Raw genomic sequence first — 23,840 nt, 5'->3', positions numbered from 1 at the left:
CCAAATTTGATACATAAAAAATTTCAATAAAAAAATGATAAGAAAAAAGCAAATAACAATTATAAAAATGAGGACCAAAGTTAATATAAAAATTAAATTTTAAGAGATGAAATTGAAAATAAAATATTCAAAACAAAATATATATAACAATCAAAAGTTTGAGGATCAAATTTGATATAATTAGCAAATAATATGACATCTCTAAATTTTTCATAACTTTCAGAAAGTGTTTTCCGTCCAAATTTTTTAGGAAAACACTTTTCTAAAAATCAAGCTAAATTTTTCTTTGATAGAAAAGTTTTTTCTGTTGACTAACTTTTCTAATGGCAAATAAATATAGAAAAGTTTGAAAAATAATGTTTTAAAAAGTAAATTTTAAAAAACAAACATAGGCTTAATTAATTATTTCACCGCCATCACGTGGGTACCTTAATCACGTGATCGTATCTCTTCGATAACCAGCACTTTAACCCTCCTGAGATCAGCATTAAGCATTCACCGGTCCACAAGATGCCGAAACAAACATTCTAAATAATTATCTCCAGAACACAGGGTAAAACAGTATCGTAAAAATAGAGAGAAAGAAACGCCGTCGTCCTCCCCCTTATCCCTGAAATGTAATCTAACTAAACATAACCCTCGAGAAACAGTACCTCACTGCACCGAGCTCTCTCTTTCAATAAAATAAAATCCCTAGATTTTCTTCTATTTCTTTCGGTTACTATGCCTTCCTTCTCTCAAAATCCCTAATAAAAAAATAAAAATAAATGGAAGGAGCCAAAGACCCTCGAAACGGCGGCGATTCGTCGCCAAAGCAGGTCTCCAAAAAACCTCGCACCAGTGGCCACATAACAGAACAGGAAATCCACGAAGAATTCTCTCACCATAATCTTAACGTAGCCAGAATTAACAACGGTAGCTTCGGTAGCTGCCCCGGATCTGTACTCGCTGCTCAAAAAAACTGGCAGCTTCAGTTCCTTCAACAACCCGACGACTTCTACTTCAATACTCTCCGAAAAGGAATTCTCCACTCACGTACTGTCATAAAAAACCTCATCAACGCTGATGATGTCGATGAAATCTCCCTCGTCGATAACGCCACCACTGCGGCCGCCATCGTCCTTCAACAAATTGGCCGTGCCTTCGCTGAAGGTAAGTTTGCTAAAAACGATACCGTTTTAATGCTCCACTGTGCTTACGAAGCGGTTAAGAAATCCATTCAAGCTTACGTCACGCGTGCCGGGGGTTCTGTTATTGAGGTTCAGTTACCGTTTCCGGTTAATTCGAATGAGGAGATAATTGCGGAGTTTAAGAGAGGATTAGGAAAAGGCAAAGCTAACGGTAGAAAGATTAGGTTAGCAATAATTGATCATATAACGGCGATGCCGTGTGTTGTTATTCCGGTTAAGGAGTTGGTTAAAATTTGTAGAGAAGAAGGCGTGGAGCAGGTTTTTGTTGATGCAGCTCATGCTATTGGCAGTGTTGATATAAATGTTAAAGAAATCGGGGCTGATTTTTACGTTAGTAATTTGCACAAGTGGTTTTTTTGTCCGCCATCAGTTTCATTTCTGTATTGTAAGAAAGCGAGTTTGGAATTTGATGTGCATCATCCGGTTGTTTCACATGAGTACGGAAATGGATTGCCGATTGAGAGTGCCTGGGTTGGGACTAGGGATTATAGCTCGCAATTAGTGGTGCCGGCGGCTTTGGAGTTTGTTAATCGGTTTGAGGATGGAATTCATGGGATAATGAAGAGGAACCATGAGGAGGTTGTTAAGATGGGGAAAATGTTGGCGGAATCATGGAGGACAAATCTTGGTTCTCCGCCGGAGATGTGTGCAGGAATGATCATGGTTGGTTTGCCTTCAAGATTGCGTGTTTCAAGTGAAGATGATGCTTCGAGGTTAAGGTCGCATTTGCGTGAGTGTCATGGGGTTGAGGTTCCAATACACTATCAGGGTTTAAGAGATGGTGAGGAGGGGGTGAAAGATAAGGATGGTGTTATAACAGCATATGCAAGGATTTCTCATCAGATTTATAACAAGTTTGAGGATTATTGCAGGTTTAGGGATGCTGTAAATCATCTTGCTGAGAATCGACAGATTCGCAGAACTATTTCTCCAGAGTGAGAAGGTATGTCTTCTTCACAATAATGAAGTATGCTGTTTGTACTCATAACGTGTAATTTCTGTATGTTTGCTTTTCGTGACCATTCTTTATGTTACATTTTAGCACAAGGGACATTTGGACCAGTTAAATTAATAATAGCTGTATTGCCTCCTCATAGTTTCTTTAAAACAATGTCTATGAGAAATAAAAATTGAATATAGTATTGATAATTTTGTTTCAGAAAAAAGAAAAAAAATCTTGTTGCAGTTCAATGTATTATCCTGGACCAGTTCTGTTTTGTCTATTCTACTGATTTGCTTTCTTATGCATAATAAGCCTTGTATGTGGTCTTTTATTAGTTCTCGTGACCTAAGAACACCTTGATACTTGTTTTGCTTCTAGCACTTGTCCATTTGAATGCTGTGATTTGCTATGGACTTTAGAATCTCATGAAATGACTTCTAACAGTTGTTTGATTTATTTACTCGATATCTCTGCTCTCTGCTGGAGCAGAAGATGAACCCGAAACCACAAAATTCCTCGAAGAATTTTTTTTTCTCGGTTCAAGTTTCAGAATGCATGAGCTTGGCATTATGTTGAGTTTAGTTTCTTGCCCTTGCTGATGGATGAATTTGAAACAGCACTAGACATGTTTTTAAGGAAAATCAATATAAAAACCATCAGAGTTCTATTATATATATATAAACGTTAGAGTGGTTGGGCAGCGAGAACCAAGTCCATGAAAAAATAGAAGCTAATTTAGAAAGGAATGACTCAGTAATTACATGACATGTTTCCATTTATGTCTGTGGCTGAAGAATAGCTTGGGAAAAGGTCTAGTAGATATAATAAGTGAATGGTGATCACACAGATCTTGCTGTGAATTTTGCTGTGAATGGTCTATCAGACGATGGGATGCATCTGCAGAGAGAAAGCCTGCCTTTGGGTATAAGGTGTATCTGGAGAGTGACATCTCAAGTATTATTTAAAACTGGGATGTTTTAGGAAAAGGTTGTCTCATGCTGTGCGTGCATTCAGACCAGGAGGTTTCCACTCTTGCTCTAAATTTTAGGGCTAAGTGTATTTTATTTTTTGAATTTCTTATTCTTTCTCAACTACTCTTATTTATTTCTTCTTAACACTCCTTTTTGGTGCTTCCCCAGTATACTTCCTGTGTAGATGGAGTACCTTCTATTTGTTTTTAGCCTCCCTGTGTCCTTCTTGGACTAGGAATACTTATTGATCCTAGTTCTGAATTTACGTGTAGATTAATTTAGATTTGGATATTTGATTTCTAGACTCTTTCCATGCGGTTCATTTTCAGATATTGGGAGGAATGTCTTGAGTTAAAGACCTTTCTTATACACTAACATATTTATCTTGATGCGAAACTCAGAAGTGTCTTTCTTTAATTCGTCTGTGTTCTTTTTTGGCAGTTGGTGGTGAACATTGGAGCCGCCTTCGATCAAATAAATTTGTGTCTCCCATGGTTTATCGTAGATGGCCCAATATCAAACCAATAAAATTTGGAAGACACCACGTAGAAGATTAGTGTGTCTGCTCATTGAAGCCACAGGAGTTCTCTAGAATTTCTCGACTGAGCTGCTACTTTATTGCTCCTTGTATCTACAACTGTAGATATGGCAATAATTTTATGAATGTCAGCAATTCACTCAGCAAGTTTTCTGCCTTCAGCTGAATTTAGCTCTACTTTCCCGTTTTCCTGCAAACTCAGTCGTGACATCCTGTGTTGCTTCATGTATAATTGCAGGTGTGTGGTTAATGTTATTAAAATCACGCAAGCCTCGTTAAAGCAGCATTCTTTTTTTTTTGGCACCCATTTGTGTAGGACTGAGGATATGCACTTCCAGTATGAATAACATAGATTGCACGGACCATCTCAATTTCCACTACTAAATCTTTTGAAAGAGGTGCTTGATTGCAACCTAGAATCCAGATATTACCTTCCAGTATTGGTTTGTGGACGCAAATTTCAAGATTTTGCCTGCCGGATGCACCCGCAGATGGCCATCCCACTGATAAACGGCCAGAAACCAAGTAACCGGCACAGCATAACCATAATCCCAATCCTGAAACTCATTGCTGTTGTATTTAGCAGAAAATTAAGACGGAAAAGCAGTGCAAACCGTGGTTTTTAAAAATTTTAATTTTTATTTTGTTAAAATTTAATATAATTTGTATATTTTAAATCGTTTTGATGTGTTGATATCAAAAATAATTTTTAAAAAATAAAAAAAATTATTCACATGAATTTTGATATAAAAAAATTACTTAAAAAATAATAGTAATTACACTGCCAGAAAAGCTAAACTTGCAGACAAGCAAAAGGGAAAAAAAAAATTCATGAACTCATGAAGCAGTCTGATTCTCCTTTTAAAAGTTAAATTTCAATCAGTGCAAATCATCGTCATTTATCAGATTGTGTAACCTATGAAGGCCTCTTTGGTTTTCTTCTTCTTCTTCTGTCCTTTTTAACTAGAAACTGTGCCAATAGTCAGCATCACGATTGCAATTGACGCGACGCGAAAATGAACTGCTCAAATTAATTACAAGGAAAAAGGTAAAATATATCTCTCTCCTCATGAAGGCGCCATCAGATATGCATGATTCCTGTATTTCCCATTGCCCAGAAGTTGAGTAACAATGATTCCCACATCTTCCAAACCAACTCCAATGCATGGAGGATAAAGTGGAGGATGCACAGAAATCTCCATTCTCATGTCTTCAGCTTCCCTAGGACAATCGGATACCTTGACATTAGGACCATTCTAGCACTTCCCCATGCACTTGCACCCTACAGCAGTACCCCCCATTCCGACCTTCCTTTCAAATTCTTCCAGCAGAGCAGATGCTCCCGATTCCCTCCGCTTGCCGCCCATGCATATCTCAACCTTCCTGCCAGATGCTCCGACGCTAGTGCCATCGCTCTTATTACCGCTACGAAAAACTCAATTGCTACTCTCATTGTAAGGTCCAAATTATAGGAAGCTTCCCTGAGATTTCGAGGGACTTGAATCATTAGCCCCTAATACTATCTCCGTGCGCTGGTCTTCTTGAGTAGCTGCTTCTTCAATTACGTACGCTGATTCAATCTCTATAAACTGGTTCAAATCATTGCTTCTCAATTGTTTCATGGACAAGACCTCTTCACAATCACCGTCACTTGACTCAGATGAAGGTGAATGATAAGAACATGAATGGCTTGCTAAAATCATTACACTGATAAGAACACAAAGAAAAGAAGACTTCTCCCGCGTACTCACCGATATCATCATCTCCTCAACTTCACCAATCACACCAGAGCTACCCTCTTTACCAAGACCGTATGGGAAAAAATGGGCAAGTCCCTGCACAATCTTTTCATCTACTCGAGCTTCTTTTTCTCTGTTTTTATCTCTTTGTTCTTCTCTTTCTTTCCGCCACACCTGGCTGAAGATACATGTAGTATTTTAGCTAGAAAATCCACTGCTCAAAATACCTTTGTGACTTTTTACTCTAGATGAAACCCTAGGATTCCCAGTGCCCAGATCACAGGGAGGCAACTTCAAACGGTGAGAAATCAAAATCTAACAATTTCTTTAAAATTCATAATCCATTCAAGCTGTGGTTCCCTGAATAATTCAGAACTTGAAGATCATGAACGTGTGGTTCGACTCTAGTGCCACCCGGCAAGACATATTGGGCCTAGTGGGCCTAATAAGTCAAAGAAAACAGTAGACGTGCCCATAGAATAGTAATGAAGGCCCATCCATAACTATGGGCTCAGTCGCACGACATAGAACCTTCTCTCTCCCAGCCTAGGTCCTGCTCTCTAGCGCTGATGAGACACTTTATGTTTTTTCATCAAGCTCTGGAGAGGGAAAAACAAACATAGAATTGGAATCTGTTAGGATTTGACAGTTAATTGAAAATTCAAACAAGATGGAAGAGGAATTACGGCTTCCAGTAAGGTTGATGAATTTCGTATCCGAGGAACAGGTAATTGTTTTGCCTGATTAATAATTACCTACCTCTTAAAACCCTAATTTTATTTCTTTCGTTCTTGAAATTCTTGACAAATTGGATGACTGTAAATGACAGTTGGATGAAGCAAAGAAATCAAGGGGTGAGCGAGTTGAGGATGGTACTGCCCAGAGAGACAGGCCCCTCTTCGAGGTCTCTTTCATCTTTCCTTTCCCTTTTACTTTATGCTGATTACTGTAATGATTTAGAACCATACTGCAGTATCATGTCATTTTTATATATTTTTTAAATGTAGATTTTAAAGGAGAATAAGGACAAGAAGGATGCTGAATTTAATGAACGACTCAAGCATAGTGAGTTCCTCCGGGTTTTCTTCTAGATTAATTGTTATTTCGTGTCTTGGGGTTTTTCTTCTCGAACCCATTTGTAATAAGGAAGAATGGAGGAGCTTTAATGACTTGGTTTTGTTTCAGGACCACCGAAAGCTTTGGATGAAGATGAGACTGAGTTTCTTGATAATTTAGAAATGGTGAGACTATGCTTTAAGACCCATTGAGCTCTTTTGAAAATATCTGTTACATAGAAAGAGTTGGGATCACAAGTTAATTTTTGGTTTGACTGTCGAGACATTGTGATCATAGTATTTATTTGTTAACTAATTTTTCAAGAGTTATTATTAATGCCTTTTCCCTTTTCCCTTTTCTCTTTTTAATATGTTTATTGTGCAAGCAGTCAAAGAAGGAATATGAGCAGCAGATAGCAGATGAGGAAGCCCGACAGCTTCGGAGTTTCCAAGTAATTTGTTAACTAATTTTATGCGCTACTTGAGGTGCTACATGTGCTTTGCCTTGAGTTCATGCTGAGGATTCTGAATTTGATGATCGGCATTGTCATGGTGTTGTAATATTATATATTAAAAACTCGTGGTGATTGAACTTCTTTTTCATTTCATTAAAAAGAATTAGCCTATTGAACAATGTTTTCTTCATGGGAAATTAGAATGCATTCTTGGAGATTCATCTCCTCATTTGTGATCTTTAAGTGTCTGAGCTATTGGGAATCGGGAAAAAGTGATTATATGCTATGTTTTTGTTACCATATGCATACATTGGAGTAGCCCCACGTTGCTTCTCTTCCAATTTCCAAAACAAAAAAGAAACGTTTGTGAGGGGCTTACAAATTCTTGTACCAGTAGACCAATGTAGCCTGGTAACTTTGCATGAACTTACTCAGAACTCCTTTTCCCTTTCTGAATGGCATGCTCAGAACTTTTGATCTTTCTTATTCAGTATATCTGTCATCCCAGTTGTTATTGTTTCGCTTTCAGGCAGCAGTTGCAGCTCAGTCATTCAGTGTGGATGATTTGAAGGAAACACCACTTGTTCCTCCAGTCCCGGTTAGTTTTCTATTTCTATCAAACTATTTGGAATGTTTCACTTGACAATATATATGTGCATGCACAAGTGTCTGACCTACAAATTGCCAGAACTGCTGCATTGATGATTGACTTTGTAACATTTATTGCTTTCAAGAGTTTTTGATGCTTGAATTTTTTAATGCAAAATGATTCTGATTTCTAATATTTAGACATCACCAGTTCTACCAAGGAATAATAGACATCGTGAGCCTTAAAAATGAATTGTAATAGCTCATATAAAAAATTGAATTTAAATTATGAAGATGGTATTGTCGCTATGCACAATAACTTGAGCACTCTACTCATTCCAATATGATAAAAAGATAGGTTCTAATAATTATGGAGCATGTTTATAGTCAGTCTGGTTGAAAATTCTGGTTCAAGCCAGAATCGCCTTACAGCTGTTATTGTTGCTTATAAATGCAACTTATTCTGTGCGCAGGAGCAAAAATCAATTGGGAGGAAGAATCCACCTGCGCGCCCATTAAGTATGATTATCAAAGTCAAACCTCAGGCGAAGAAAGCGAAGATGGACCAGGGAAATGTCGAAGAACATTTAGAGACAGGGAAAACTCCTGATGTTAATATGGAAAAATCTTCAGACACGGTGAAAGTACCTAGCAATGATGTTGCTAAAACTGGTCTTGTTTCATACAGTGATGAAAGTGAAGATGATGATTAGTAGTTTTTGCTAAAGATACCTTGGATATTTATTATCACTTGATTGAATTTCGTTTACTGCGTTCCATTTTCTTCTTTTTTTTGTTTTTTTGGTAATCCGGGTGTTCAAGTCAGTTTATACACACCACAACTAATTTCCAGACCTATTGAATATCTTGCAAGCCTAGTAAACATACAAGACATCACGGGTGTGATAAACATGCACAATAAAACTTGAATCCTGGTGTAAAGGAAGGGAATAAATTCTTTCCACCGTGGGCCACAACCTCAAGTGCACTGCGTTCCATTTTCTTGCATACATGCATAAGGGAAGCAGATGGCAAGGGGTGTGTGTGTTTGTTTCTTTCTTAAAAACACGGAAACTCTTCAGTGAAGAAAATGGTCTCTAATTCTTGCGGAATAACCTTTTGGTTGGGCTGTAAACATGCTGGACATGCTACGCTACAGTCAGCCGAAAAGGAACTGCAGTGGGCTTGAATAGTAAATGTTTTCAGTCGAGCTTGGACTTCGTGAATATGCGCTATAGTCCTAGAAAATATTGAGAAAATAACCAGGGAAATAACCCATTTTAACTTTATCTCCCTCTCAATATCTCTTTCCATTTGAAAATTCAGGATTTGAATTGATGTTATTTCATTGATTCCTCAATTTAAATTGTATTAATTTATCCTAAAAATTTTATTTCAATTGTAATTTAGTTATTCATCATTTATGAGAATCTCACTAAGTATTCATGGCTGAAATAGTTAAAACATCCAACTCATAAATGGAGAATTCACAGCTTCAATTCAATTCGTACAACTCATAATTAGAGAATTCATAGGATGAGATGCATGCTAATGGAAACTCCGATAAATCTATTGGAATTGGCTTTATAACAATACAATCTCATCTTCCATATATAACAAATTGTTACACTATATTCATATTATAACATATGAAAAATAAAATCTAATATTTTTATTGAGACGAGAACTTACAAGGAAGAAAATAGATTTATAGATGGCACTTGTAACAATTATTTTTTTTAAAATAAGATAGTCTTGAAAATATTTAGGGAGAAATTGTCACGTAATAAAAATCATATCCTCATTATTGTCTCATTATTACAATTTGTGAAGATAGAAGAGAGATGAAATAAATAAATAAATAAAGATTTTAGATTCATATCAAAACTTCAATAATAACATCATTGATACTATAAAAAAAAACTCAACTAGAAAAATTCAACGACATCAAAACAAGTAATCAATAATAACCGAAATGAGCCACATAAATTATCTAAAGGTGGTGAGTGACTCATTTACTTTTGGATAACTTATGTGGCTCATTCTAGTCATCGTTGATGTCTTTATTTATGTTATTAGATTCGTTTTATCGAGATTTTTATTTTTTTAACGGTATCGATAGTGCTGTTATTGGAGTTTTGGAATGCCTCACAGGTCTCTTTCCATATTTTTTTTCTTTTCATTGTAATTTATGTCAATCCATTTAATAATTTAAGAGAGTTATAAGTGACATGCAACTTGCGAGTCGTAGATATCATCTATTTTTTTTATATCATAGACACACTCCAAAACATGATTCACGAGTGGACGACCACTTTCAAGAGCAAAACCACAAGAGAGAGCCCGTAACTTGAGGTCCTCAATTGATCACAAACTTACATGTAGTTGAAAAATACAAGTGGTAAGATACTATTTGTGGCTTGCTAAACTGAGCTACTTCTCCAATTAAGTTTAGAATTATGTTATTTTCTATTTTTTTATGCTAAATTTCAAAAAAGTCATCTTAATATCTTGTTTGGACCCAAATTACATTTTGACTTGGATTGAATTCAGAAGCAAAATTTTAATTTAATTGACAACTTATTATAATTTTTATGTTTGTGATAAAATACTAAAACACAAAATTGAATTCAATTAAATTGTTTGGAAGACTTATGAAAATAAATTAAATTAACTATCTTGATTATTTTATTTTTAATTAATTTAGAAATTATTTTTGTAAGAGAAATAGATAATCGAGTTGATGAGACATGCCAATACGTAGCTGAGGTTCATGTTTATTAATTCATTGCAGTCTGATGAGACTGGGAAGCTTTGTCTGATAACACTTCACATTTACAGGGAGAGGTGGTCCAACCCACTCTTGAAGAAGCAGAAGTCAGAAGGCTTATGGGCGTTATGATCTGTGATGGAAAAAGAAATTATGAATCTGCTCTTGACATTATGTTTTAGCAAGCAGGGCCATGGCAGCAACTGGCCATATATTAAAAACTAGAATCTGTAAACCATACTGGACGACCTGTTGGCAGAAGAATGGCATGATTCTACGAAATCTTCAACGTTCCTCGAGGTTTTTCTTCTCGCTTTGTATCTGGTAGGGACTAGGGAGTGGAGGGCTGCAGAAAAGAAATGATTTTTTCTGGCCATGGAAGGAACCTTCATCCCATCGTGAACGTTGACAATCAAACACAGCAACGGTCAAACGCAAATGCCAAGCCAGTGTTCACAGAAATTTAAAAACTGGATGCTTTTGACAAGTGTTAAGAGAAATGATCACGGAAAAGCTGCAGTCAAGAAAACAAGTTGGGGAGCTCACTTGAAAGGATACCCGCCGCCTTCTTTTACTTCTTCACGCCACATCAATTTTTCAAACTATTGAGTGGAAGAAACCGCACCAGGCTAATTAATTAAAAACCCATGTATTTAACTATCATGATGATAGCTCAATCATAAGAATTTAAAATCAAAAAATTTATTTTCCATGTGATCTTATGTTTGAGCCCGTTGTTGCTCATATGATAGCCACTGGAGACTTACATGGTCGTTAACTTCAGAGCCCGTGAAATTAGTTGATGTACGAGCAAGCTAGCTCGGACACTCACATTCAACTTACAAAAAAAACTCATATATTTTTAACTAATGTTTTTTCTTTTGTGTCGGGACAAATTAATTTTTTTTAACAATGCTAAAGAATTTTTTTTATTACTGTATTTAAATATAAATCTGATAAAAAAATATAAAAAGATAGAGCTCGGGTTAATAGAAAAAGTGCTAAACATGAGTAGGTCTGTAAAGTTAGGTCTCCGTGGCCGATTTTTTTTTATAAAAAAAACAGACAACATGTTATTTATTATTTAAAAAATAAAATAAAAAAATAAATAGTAAGTCACACGTTTTTTACTTATCCAGATTTCAATCACTGAAATATAATTGGAAAATCAAGCTTTGATTTTTTCTTTGGCTTAAAAATCCATTTCAAGCTATTTTGAACTAAAAACTTCTAATAAAAATTCTTAACACCTCAATAAACTAATTTTATCAAGTAAAAAAAAACTTTAAATCAATTCAAAAAACACAAAATCAACCTAATAAAATATATCTCTTAACCTCCATCAACTTTTTTCATCAAAATGAGAGTCAAACAACTTTTCAATTAAACTTTTTTTATTGAATAAAACCCATCAATACTAAATTTAACATGTTTTCTAGTAATTTTTTTCCATTCTCTTGAACCAGGAATCAAAAAATAAACATGATACAATTATGAACCAAAAATAAAATTATAGAAACTATTTTTTATCAAAAAATAAACATGATACAATTATGAACCAAAAATAAAATTATAGAAACTAAAGAGACTAAAAGAAAAATAAGGGGATTGAAATGAAATTTTTTGTGTGAATTTCAAAGCAACCATGCATGTTTTCCACGTTCTACACTTTGATTCCCATTTTTAATGATTTGCTTTACATAATAAATTATAAGAAATTAGCGATTAATTCAGCCACAAAAGGATAATCAATGACTAAAATGATAATAAAAAAAAGCACCGTGGATCACCATGGAAAAGATATATGACTTAATTATAATATAATGTAATGTAATATATATTACAAATTTCTTAGCTTACTTTCTTTTATAATAAGAAAAGAACTGTGCTATTTTAGAAAGATTTCTGACTACTTGCAACTTGGCTCTTTTCTTATTCATCTACCAGTGAATATTTAAGAACCTCTAAAAAAAAAAAAAAGATTTTGTTGCTCCCACTTTCCTTGTGCGAGGAGCTCATGCAGTTTTTGCATTTGTGTGAAGTGCCACTAAGGAGGCATAGTAACCATCTTTGATGTTGATCAAACTCTCATGCCTTCCTTTTTCTACAATAACTCCATTTTTAACCACTGCGATTAGATCTGCATTCCTGATTGTGGATAATCGATGGGCTACAACAACTGTAGTCCTGTTTACCATGACTCGTTCTAATGCAGATTGAACCACTCTTTCAGACTCAGCATCTAATGCACTTGTAGCCTCATCTAACAGTAAAATCTTTGGATTTTTCACTATGGCGCGGGCAATGGCTACCCTTTGCTTCTGCCCCCCAGATAACTGGATTCCGCGGTCTCCTACTCCAGTGTTATATCCCTGCATTTTGCATTGCCACAGGAAACAAGAACTTGGTCAGTGTTTCTGCATTATATCTTTGATCTATGATTGATCAATGGAAAAACAGACTTGACTAAACCCTACCTGTTGTAAACCACTAATGAACTTGTGGGCATTGGCCAACTCTGCTGCAGATATAATTTCTGCCTCAGTTGCATCTCCTCCCTTCCCATATGCAATGTTGGCACGGATTGTGTCATTGAACAAAACAGGCTCCTGGCCTACAAGCCCCATTTGCTGCCTTAACCACTTTAATTGTAGCTTTTGAATTTCAGTTCCATCAAGAGTGATGTGACCTGAGTCCGGATCATAAAATCTTTGCAACAATGCGACCACAGTTGATTTCCCACTCCCGCTTTCTCCAACCAGAGCTACAGTCTGAAAGAAATTCAATCAAATAAATATAACTTCTGACACATTATTAATCGATGCTCTCTTTTTTAGTTCATATACTAAATGCTTGAAACAACAAGTTATGACACCATAGAAGACTTACCTTCCCAGCACGCATAAACAAGTTGATGTCCCGGAAGATTTGGATATCTGGCCTGGTTGGATACTTAAAGCTCACATGACGAAGCTCAATTTCTCCCTTCACATTCTCTAATGTTATTCCCGACTCGTCACTGGGGTCGATCTTTGACTTCCGGTCTATGATTGAAAATACAGAAGCAGCAGCACCTTTTGCTTTGGTGGTATCGGTAGTGAATGTGCTTGAATGAGAAATTCCTACAGATGCCAATGTCAAAGCAAAGAAAACCTGCAAGGAGAATAAGTACCTCAATATCGTTTGAAACTATATTTTATCCTTTTGAAGCTCTAAAATTCTAGGGACAAAACTTAAAGAAATATAAGAAATACCCACTTGAAAAACATCTTGGAATGTTATGTGGCCGGTGTCAACTAGACGAGCTCCAGCATAGAAACTAGTCGCATAGAAACAATACAGTAAGAAAGAAGATACTCCAAATCCGATACCACTGACCCATCCTAGCCTTACTCCCGCCTTCATGGGACCTCGACATTTGCCTAGGTAAAGTTGCATCACCTTTTCTTCGGCACAGAAAGAAGCAACTGTTCTTATGCTGCAAACAGCATCATTAGCCACTTGGCTTGCTTCTTCATACATCATCTACAAAAACCAGTTTAATTTGTCACAATAACTAGCTTTAAATGTGTAAGTTATAGGTTACATTTATATAATGAAAAATTATGTTGTCAAGAATCTCGCAACACTATAAACTTCCTAGCAAAATAAAATAGAAGCTTTGGATGCGGCGGTTTGACTGTTCCAGTGGGTTGTTAGATAGATGAATTCAACTATATTCCTTTACCTTTTTCAACTAAAATACAGGCTGATTAGCTTTAAGGGCATACCTTTGCATCTGCGCTGAATCCTTTCATGAACTTCATTTGGATAACTCCATTGATGCCTATGAGAGGGATCAATGCAAGGATAACAAGTGCTAGTTGCCAGCTTGCAGTAAAAGCAATGATCATAGCTGACGTTACAGTAGCAATATTTTGAACAATAGAAGCTAATTGATCTCCCACCAGAGAACGGACTATTGAAGCATCTGCTGCAAGCCTAGCACCAATTGCCCCACTTGAGTGCTGAGGCTCATCGAACCAGCTAACCTCCATGTTAACCACCTTCTCAAAACACATTGATCTAATCCTCTGGATTAACTTACATCCAGCCACTGAAAAGAAGTATGATCTCACTGGAATTACCACAAATGCAGCCACACCAAGCACCATAAACATTACTGCCCAGAATTTCGAATCCTTTCTTAGTTCATGTGGTGGTAGGAAAAATGTTTTGATTGCTTTGGACATTAGCGTGCCATAAATTGGTAGTATTGTACCATGGATACATGCTGCAATAGTGCCAATTATAAGAACTGGGATTTCTGGCTTGTTGAGAGAGGCAAGGCGGCTGATTGGGACATCTGGGGCATCTTCTGGTGGCAGAATATCATCTGGCTCATCATACACATTGTCATGGACACTGAATCCTGTTGGTAAACCAAATGGGAGGGTGAAAGAGTGGCGGCTGCTACCGATTGATGATCCTCGACTTATGGATCGTCGAATTGATCTTCTTTGACTTGATTGTCTAAATGATTCCATGGTAATTTCTGATTCAAGTGCTGCTTGTTCTGACCCTTTGTTCATTTCTTGTAAGCGTACAAGCTGAGAGTATGCTCCATCAGGATCCTCAAGTAGTTCTGAATGTGTACCTGCTCAATTGACACATGTATTAACATGTTTGTCTCCGACTCTATTACCGTCGCATCATGTAATAAAAAAGAGTTGTTTCCTTTCTCTTAGTAGAAGTACTAATAGATATATTCAAGATAAACATCAAGAAAGAACAAAACTATATTACATGGTAAAAATTCAAATTTCTAAAGAACATGCTAGGATGTGAAGAAATAAAAAAGTTCTAACTCCAGTAGAATTTAACAAGTGAATAGCATGCTGAAAAGTGCATTTCATGCTAACCTGCCAGCATGTCAAATGCTAACGAGATTTTTGTGAGATGTACCTTTTTCAACCATCTTTCCTCGATGGATGACCGCGATCATATCGGCATTTCTCACAGTGGTCAATCGATGAGCAACAATAACAGTAGTTCGGTCCACCATAATATTGTCCAATGCCTCTTGCACTACCCTCTCAGATTCTGCATCAAGTGCACTTGTAGCTTCATCTAAAAGTAAAATCCGGGGGTTCTTCAAGATTGCCCTGGCTATTGCAATTCTCTGCTTCTGTCCACCAGAAAGCTGAGTTCCATGCTCTCCAACCATGGTGTCAAAACCCTGGATGCAAATATGAAAATTGTTAAGGTTAATGATTGATTCATGTAATCATAAAATTGAAATAAGCACTTGAATTAGTTAACAAACAGGCAGTTGTTAAGAACCTGAGGTAGTTTATCAATGAATTTGGCAGCATTGGCAAGTTCAGCTGCAGCTCTTATCTCTTCAATTGTTGCACCATCCTTCCCATATGCAATATTCTCCTTGATGCTAGATGCAAACAACACCGGTTCCTGGCTGACAAGACCAGTTTTTTCTCTAATCCATTTAAGTTGAAGTTCTTTGATGTTAATGCCATCTATAAGAACTTCTCCAGATAGGGGATCGTAAAATCTCTCTAACAGACTGATCACTGTTGATTTCCCACTTCCACTATGCCCAACCAAAGCTGCTGTTGTGCCACTTGGGATTGAAAGAGAGAATCCACTAAATATTGGCTCATCTGGTCTGGCTGGATAACTGAAATACACATCCCGCAATTCTATGTCTCCGTGAATTTCATCCAATACTTTTCCTCTCTTATCATAAGCATCTATCTCTGGCTGCCTGTTAATAGTTTCAAACATCTTATATGCTGCAGCTCGACCAGCAGAAAAAGCACTCATGCAGGGAGACGCTTGTCCCAAAGACCTATGAAATCGACACAGTAATGCCAGAAATAAGCAAAATGACTCATCAAAGAAGATATAGTCCCAACTTCCAAGCAATCATATTACATATACAACAAATTAAAGAATGAACTTACATGGAACCAGTCAAAACAGCAACAATCACATTAATCACTTCACCCCCAGTATATCCCTTTTCCAACACCATCTTTGCACCAAACCATACAGCCACAGCATAACTACAGAAAACAATTAACATAACCACACCAACACCAAATCCCGAAAAAATGCCTTCTTGCACACCTGATCGATAAGCAATTACAAGAAGCTGGTTGTAAATATTTACAGCTCTCTTCTCTCCAGTAAATGATGCAACCTGGAATATCAAAGAAATATCATCATGGTTTGACCAAGCAATAGATGGTGAAACTAGACGTTTATTTTCTGTTCTAAGCAATTATTTTTCTTAATGTAACATACAGTTCTGATTCCTCCAATCGTCTGTTCCACTACATTTGCTGCTTCTGCATAAGCATTTTGTCCACGAGCTGCCATTTTGGATATAAAAAGGGCCATAGACGCTCCAGCTAGCACTAGGAGGGGAATAGCCGATAGCATGACAACGGCTAGCAACCATCCTTTGTAAAATGCCACCGAAAAGCCTCCTATAAATGTTGCCATCAGCTGCACAAATTTTCCAACCTGCACAAAATAAGCAGAATTATTTGACATGGGGATAGCATGGAAAGTCCTATGAAAAGTCATTGCGCCTTTTTCTTTTGGTGAATTTATCCCCATTTTAGCAGAATAGTACCTTTTCACCCATTGCATCTTGTATAAGAACCGTGTCACCGGACATTCTACCAACAACCTCTCCTGTGTTCGTTTCCTTGTCAAAGAAAGCAATGTCTTGTCTCAATATAGTTTTCAAATACAAACTCCTTATGCGTGATGACTGTCTTTCCCCTGTGACTATCCAGCAAGTCACCTCTGACAAGAACCAAACACGTGGCTTTTTCCTGTTAATTCACAATTCATCGCAAAAATTTATTTTGGTTTTAAGAGTGAGATGTGCTTACGAAGGCAAGCTGCTATTCCAGAACCGATTGCCAAGTAGACATACTTCAGAGAGACCTAAAATATTTGCAGGTACCATTAGTAAAATATTTATACTTCCAATTCAAACAATTCAAGAACGAAACAACAGGGGGATTGGTAAAATCCCTAATGTCAAATCCCAATTTACAGCCTAACTATTGAGGGAAAATTATTATCAGATGTCAGGTAAGTCCAATTCTATAGGCATGGTTCCAACAACAAAAATATGAAAACTAGCCTGGTACTGTACGCTTAAGCATATGACAGCATTTTTATACCTTGGAGACCAAATCAGTCATGTCTTTGCTAAGCTGGTTATTTCCAAATGCATTGATCACGTCTCCCAACAGTAAAGTCATGAGAGGCATGGCCAAGCCGTTCCCAATTGCACCAAGTGTGCCCAAGAACATCAACAGGAAATCAGTAGAATCTGAAAACGAGAAGAGCTTAAAAAATGGAACTGATTTACTCTTCTCATCTTCTTTGCTATTCTCAGGTTCTTCTTCAATCCCGTTATCGCCGAGGTGCCTCTCATCATCGTTGTATGGTGAAGAGGTGGTGGCTTGAGGGATCCTTGCATCACCTTCCAAGCCATTTTCCATCATCCTGAACCAGATATTAAATCAGACTCTCCACCGGTCTCAAAACTCACAGAATTTATGTTGCAGTCTGCAGAGCACATATACTCGCCAAGTTTAATCAACTAAGTGGAAAAACTGTAGTTGTATTCAATGTTTTTAGAAAATTGAAAAACTTCAGTGGATGGATCAATATTCGTAATAGAAAATCCCAATAGCACCTTAATCACTAATCCTAGTCAAGGACTTTCTTTACAAGTGCGTTTGAACAGTCTTCATTTGATTTAAATAACTAGCAGGATTCGAAAGGACTGAAAGTTCCTGATATTTTACTTCAAATGCATATTAAATGGCATGGCAAGCGGGACAAACAAGCGAAAATTGGTCCGGAAAAGAAGAATTCGCCACCTTCTAGAAAGTCAAATGGACCATAATGGAGGTGCTGATTCAAAGTTGTCACGCTCCATCCCTGTTACCATATTTTAGAAGATAAAAGGCCCCCCCCCCCCTCTGAATATTCAATTCGCCCTTACTCCATCACCATCAAACATCACCTCTTGTGGCAGATTTTCATTAAATTTCTTGTCATCTTAATTCGACCACAGAACTCATCTTTTCAATCTTCTTTGAATCCTCAAACTGGCAGCTGTTCGTTGGCAACTGTCATGTTATTGATTTACCCGCTTGGAGGGATTAACTAGTTTGTTGATGGCCTTATGACAAATACTCTAAGCAGCTAGGAATCTATAACATGAAATGTTTAGACACTCCATGCAAGAGTATATAGCTCGGTTGTGATAATTAAAGAGAAGAGCCCATGTTTGTGAAAACAACTGATCCTCGCCCTGTTTTTTTAATTCAGTACTTGAAAGATAAGAGGCTGGCTGACAAGCTCTTTCTCTTGTATTCGGAAGAGAGAGAGAGAGAGAGAGAGAGGTGTCTCATGTCTTCGTTCATTCAAGAAAAGAAAGAAACACTTGCAATCTATGGTGTCCATTCAACTAGCACTTGAAAAGAAAAGAAAAGAAAAGCAGCAAGGCAAGATGACTTTCTATTCCAATGAAATCATTTCCACCACCCCCACAACCCATTAAAGCATAGCAAACCATAATAAACCAAGCAAATATCCAAAGAACGATACAAAAGAGAATTTCTTTGATAAGTAAATTAATTAGCAAAGAGAGCCAAAAGGAGGGAGGGGGGCTGAAATGAGCAAAATACCTTAGGATTTTGGCACTGTGGACTTGAGTAATGAAATCTTGGTGCCTTCAGGCAGGCATATCGTGTTTTAGCTAGTGACAGTTTTCCAGTCACGTTGTAGTTATCATGGTTTTCTTCGAATACAAATAACAATAACAAAAATTTAACTGGATGACAAACAAGGCAAACAGGCCGTGTCTCTTTGGAATATTTTTTTAAAAAATAATAATATTTTTTTATGATTTTATTTTGTATTAATATTAAAAATAAATTTTAAATAATAAAAAATATTTTTTTAAAAAAAAAATTAAGCAAAAACATATTTTTTAAAAAACTATTATTACACTATTTTGAATATATTAAAATAATATTTTTTATTTTTTAAAATTTATTTTAATATGAAAATAATAAAAATATAAATATAAAATAAAAAGAGTCAAATGTTTCGCTCTCGTGATTGTCAACCGTTTTGTCTTTTCATTTTTATTCAAGGATAAGTGACTAAATTACTCCTCCTCTATAGTCTGCACAGCTGTACACCTTTATTGTTAATTCCCTGTCTTCTAGAAGCCGTATATTTTGTTCTATTCCGCAAAAAAAAAAAAAAACAATTCACAAATTAGACTCAGTCGCCGCAGAAATCACGTTCATTTATTATATTCTATTGTTTTCACTTCTGTAGCTCACATGAAAATTTTAGAATATTATTAGTTTTTTTTATATAATGTAAAATGGAGTTTTATTGATATGAATATAACAATGTTACACAATAATATATTTTTTATTTTTTAAAATTAATTTTTAACATTAACACATTAAATAGTCTAAAATCATAAAAAAATTATTAATACATATAATCCAAGTTAAATTCCTACACGAGATTAAAATAAAAGGTACAGTCAAATATTTATTGTATGGAAAGAAAAAATAGAGAGGATACTTGTGAATTTTTGGATTAAAAATAGTATTTGTCCATGCTTCTTGAGAATTTATTTTTAAATACATTAAGTGAATATATTAGAATAATACAAGGATGCACATTATATATATATATATATATATATAATTAATTTAATCTCAGTTCACATATAAACTTATTTAAAGATATCTTTTAGGTATTTTAACTTTTCCAACGTAAAATCTTTGTTAGAAAAACTCCCAACTGTTCATGATTCCAGCATCAATAAGAATTGCATACATGGTTGCGTGCATAGTTTTAAACCCTATCTGGTAATCGATCTGGTCTAATAATTGGATTATAGATCAGATAAATTGACCCGGGTTAACCCGGATCAACCTAAAAAAAAACCTATTGGATTTCAACTTCTCACTAAAGCAAATGCTCCAAAAAGCAACTTTCAGTTTAGGCAACATAATTAATTTTGCCTGTTATATCCCATGAATTGTATAGTTATACCCCATCCACGTTGATGCTGTCATTTCTTGTACAAGACCAAAAAAAATTGGTAAGAAATTTTACAAAAATACTTCCAATTAAAAACCCAATAAAAAAACTCAATAAAGAAAATCAATTCCAATTAAAAAACCCAGCAAAACCAACGAAAAGTTTATTGGGTTTCGTGAATTTTTTTTGCTGACACCCTTACAAACTATATTTGTAAACAAGCAAACCTGAAAATCCATTTCCATAAATTTTCCATGAATCCCACCACCAAAAACATAAAAAAGTAAAAGCACCATACAAATTGTATTTGTGGACACCTTGAAAACTTTCAACCTTTTTAGCATGAAAAAAAGAGGATTACTCTCTCAAAACCTTAGCACCTCTCTCTAAAGCTTCATGATCAAACCCAGCAGTGTTGTTCGTGGATGACCATTCCTAGGAGCTCTAGATTACCCCCCGCTGTTGATTGAGGCAAAGTGGATGGCTGAGATTGTACAGAAGAAGAAGACGAAGAAGATTGAGGGGAAGGAGAAGGGTTTGAAGAAGAGAAACTAAAAGGGCCATCAGAAAAAAAAAAAAAAACAAAATTTGATTGAGAAAAAGAAAAGGAGGCTGTTATTGCTGATATTAGCCCTTCAATTTCACTTGTTTTTTCCATTTTTTTTCTTTTATTGTGTAGAGAAATAAAATGATAGACAGTGTATAGAGAAACCTTGGGCAAGACAGTTGCCATGGAAGGAGAGACGAAGAGCAAGACAGTTGCCAAAGAAAATAAGGTCAGGTCTCATCCGGGTTTATCGGGTTTTACCGGGTCAACTTCCAAGCAGATTTTTACCTTCACCCGGACCAGTTTTAGGATCAGGTTGACTGGATCCTAATTCAACCCACCCGGTCAATCCGGGATTCAAATGGTGCACCGACAGAAGTTCTTCCAGCGCTGATCACGTGAAAATGATCCTGTGCGATATAACCTTGTCAAGCATGGCGTGCTCCTTAGCATCCGGAATCATTAAAAAGCGAACCAATAACAACGTTTATACGCCTTTTATAGTTAATTAACTAACATTAACAAAGCCGCACTGCTCACATAATATTATTTTTTTAATTTAACCTTTCAACAACTATTTTTTAAAATTTATTCTTCAACTTTATGGGGTTTTTTTTAATTTTTTTATAGTTGGGTTATTTACTAATCTGGATCTGTTTGGAAAAAAAATTTATATTTTTTTTATTAATCTATCTTAATCTTATGATTCATGTCGTAAGTTTAAAAAATTGACTCATGTTATTTATTTAGTTCACTTTTTTTTAATTAATTATTTTTCAATTTCATCCTTCAACTTTATATTGATTGGAAATTAACTTTTTAGTTTCTTTCAATATGTTTTCTATGAGATTATTTTGATTTCACAACACGAGTTGCAGGTTTAATAAGTTGACTCTGTTTATTTTTTAGGATCATTTTTTAACTTGAATATATTTTTTAATAGAGTTTTTTTTTCTTTTCCATGAGGTTATCCTCATCTCATGAACCAGATCGCGAGTTCGATAGATTGACCCGAGTTGATTTAATTCATTTTTTTGTCATATTTTAATTAAATATATATTTTTTCAACTTCATCATCTAATAACTCAATCTTCTTTTTTTCTATTTAGTTTTTTTTTAAAAAAATTATTTTTCAACATTAAATTGTTTGGGAATTGAGTTTTGTAATTTTTTTTCAACATGTTTTTTGTAAAGTTATCTCAGTCTTATAAATTTTTTTTTTGTCTTGACTTCAACTTTCAATGTTGAATTTATTGGGAAAAAGCTTCATGGTTTATTTTATTTTATTTTTATGAAGTTGTCCTAGTCTCATGTTGCAGGTTTAACATGTTAGCCCTGATTGATTTTTTTTTTCTTTTTTAATAGATTTGCTTTTCATCCTTTAATACTATGATGGTTGAAAATTACGCTTCGTAGTTTTTTTTTATACTCTCTATGAGGTTGTTATGATCTCATGACCCGAGTTGCAAATTTGACATGTTAACTCGAGTATTTTTTTTGTTATTTTTTAATTTAATATATATATTCTTTTCTTAATTTTTTTCCTTCAATATTGGGTTGATTAGGAATTGACCTTTATAATTTATTTTTATTTACTTTCTATACGGTTATTATGGTCTCATAACTCAGTTCATAAATTTGATAGGTTAACCATGATTGATCCAATATGTTGTATTCTCAATGTTTTTTTTTAATATCATCAAATAAATCGTTGTATTAATATTTTAAAAGAGATATTGTCTAACATGCATTATATTTTGAGTTTATAATTATTTTTTTATTAGAAAACATGCTAGCAAAACTTAAATATTTTTTTATGTTAAGAAAAAATTGATTCGACTAACAGCGTAGCAGAAATCAATGATCTAATTAACAAAATATTAAATGTTGTGGCTAATTCATTGTATTCACACTCACGAAAAATTATTAATTGTAACAATGTTTTTTTTTATTTAAGTTTTTTTTTCTTCTAATTTCACCAAAAAAAAAGAGAGTATAATTATAATACGTACTTAGTCATCTATTTAAATGGATTTACATATTATACTTTTTTTGGTATAATATTCCACCATACTACGTGGATTTACGTGCTATATATATATAATTAATTAATTTGTTGATCAAACTTTTTTTCTTTTTAAATTGATAATTTTGATACTCTTCTGATATGATAAGAAAAAGCCAAATCAAGAAAGGGCCAAATATTATAGAGATCTGGATGGATCCTGAAACACCGCATGGACTCGTCAAACAAAGTACTCCTTATGCTTAGAAAATTACTATATCAGGATCTTTCCAGGAATGAGATGTTCCTTGAAACCCGATCCTCAATCATTACAAGATTGCGCAACGTGTTATGTTTTGCCGGCATGAGTTTTAATTACTGTGTATTTTGGCGGGTGTTTTTGTATTTTTCTTTAATATTCTTAAATTATTTTAACTGGTGATATAAAAAATATTTTTTTAAAAAATAAAATAAATTATTTTAATATATATATTTTTAAAATAATAATATGAAAACAACAGCAGTACCACCACTACCCATAAAAAAAAAGGAAAGTAACAATCTCGAATAAAAATAAAATAAAACAAGAACAATTAATAAATAAATGACCATGGAGCGTGTTTGACGGTGTGGTTGCGGGTGCTTTTCAAATAACTTTTCGTGCCGAAATGCATGCCAATGATGTATTTTTATTTTTTAAAAATCATTTTTGACATCAGCATATCAAAACGATCCAAAAAATACAAATCACACTCAATTTTAGCAAAAAAAAAAAATTCAAATTTTGATAAAACACAGTTACAAACGCAATGCCAAAACACAGAATTCTCTTATGTAAGGATTTTCTTTTTTAAGAAAACCCTGTCTTGAATCTTGAAAAGGTCAAAGGAGAGGCAGGAGGGGAGATGAAGCAATGGTCAAGATGGTGGCAG

General features: G+C 35.0%; 3 protein-coding genes across 4 annotated transcripts; 2 read left to right on the top strand and 1 right to left on the bottom strand.

Annotated features, from left to right (window-relative positions):
• Positions 1-529: 529 nt before the first annotated feature.
• LOC133682337 (L-cysteine desulfhydrase) lies at positions 530-4,027 on the top strand. Its single transcript, XM_062105631.1, has 2 exons — positions 530-2,133; positions 3,546-4,027. Exon 1 carries the CDS (start codon positions 768-770, stop codon positions 2,127-2,129), a length of 1,362 nt encoding a protein of 453 aa, XP_061961615.1. The 5' UTR covers positions 530-767; the 3' UTR covers positions 2,130-2,133; positions 3,546-4,027.
• Positions 4,028-5,907: 1,880 nt separating this feature from the next.
• On the top strand, positions 5,908-8,248 carry LOC133682338 (uncharacterized). Its single transcript, XM_062105632.1, has 7 exons — positions 5,908-6,108; positions 6,211-6,285; positions 6,389-6,446; positions 6,567-6,622; positions 6,826-6,888; positions 7,421-7,489; positions 7,953-8,248. The coding sequence occupies exons 1-7, from the start codon at positions 6,052-6,054 to the stop codon at positions 8,190-8,192; spliced, it is 618 nt and encodes a 205-aa protein (XP_061961616.1). The 5' UTR covers positions 5,908-6,051; the 3' UTR covers positions 8,193-8,248.
• Positions 8,249-12,035: 3,787 nt separating this feature from the next.
• On the bottom strand, positions 12,036-19,119 carry LOC133683102 (ABC transporter B family member 11-like). 2 transcript variants are annotated; one of them, XM_062106624.1, is made up of 13 exons: positions 18,973-19,119; positions 17,452-17,842; positions 17,155-17,209; positions 16,890-17,065; positions 16,556-16,777; positions 16,213-16,451; positions 15,572-16,097; positions 15,194-15,467; positions 14,020-14,885; positions 13,508-13,774; positions 13,139-13,402; positions 12,727-13,020; positions 12,036-12,621 (listed from the first exon to the last, which is right to left on the bottom strand). In XM_062106624.1, exons 2-13 carry the CDS (start codon positions 17,776-17,778, stop codon positions 12,265-12,267), a joined length of 3,867 nt encoding a protein of 1,288 aa, XP_061962608.1. In that variant the 5' UTR covers positions 17,779-17,842; positions 18,973-19,119; the 3' UTR covers positions 12,036-12,264. The 2 variants fall into 2 exon arrangements, with proteins under 2 accessions (XP_061962608.1, XP_061962609.1); XM_062106625.1 differs by having other exon boundaries at positions 17,452-17,779.
• Positions 19,120-23,840: the final 4,721 nt, after the last annotated feature.

The sequence above is a fragment of the Populus nigra genome, chromosome 2 (assembly GCF_951802175.1).
Source record: "Populus nigra chromosome 2, ddPopNigr1.1, whole genome shotgun sequence".
In the NCBI taxonomy this organism is placed as follows: Eukaryota; Viridiplantae; Streptophyta; class Magnoliopsida; order Malpighiales; family Salicaceae; genus Populus; species Populus nigra.
This window is presented reverse-complemented; position numbering and strand designations above follow the sequence as displayed.

What these genes read in the sequence shown, in the direction of transcription:
- LOC133682338 (XM_062105632.1), top strand. Translation starts at nt 6,052, where the DNA reads ATGGAAGAGGAATTACGGCTTCCAGTAAGGTTGATGAATTTCGTATCC. An exon ending in ATTTCGTATCCGAGGAACAG is followed by an intron (nt 6,109 to 6,210) that starts GTAATTGTTTTG and finishes TGTAAATGACAG; the next exon opens with TTGGATGAAGCAAAGAAATC. An exon ending in TTCTTGATAATTTAGAAATG is followed by an intron (nt 6,623 to 6,825) that starts GTGAGACTATGC and finishes TTGTGCAAGCAG; the next exon opens with TCAAAGAAGGAATATGAGCA.
- LOC133683102 (XM_062106624.1), bottom strand. Translation starts at nt 17,778, where the DNA reads ATGATGGAAAATGGCTTGGAAGGTGATGCAAGGATCCCTCAAGCCACC. An exon ending in AAGATGCAATGGGTGAAAAG is followed by an intron (nt 16,778 to 16,889) that starts GTACTATTCTGC and finishes TATTTTGTGCAG; the next exon opens with GTTGGAAAATTTGTGCAGCT. An exon ending in TGTTTATGCGTGCTGGGAAG is followed by an intron (nt 13,021 to 13,138) that starts GTAAGTCTTCTA and finishes AATTTCTTTCAG; the next exon opens with ACTGTAGCTCTGGTTGGAGA.
- LOC133682337 (XM_062105631.1), top strand. Translation starts at nt 768, where the DNA reads ATGGAAGGAGCCAAAGACCCTCGAAACGGCGGCGATTCGTCGCCAAAG.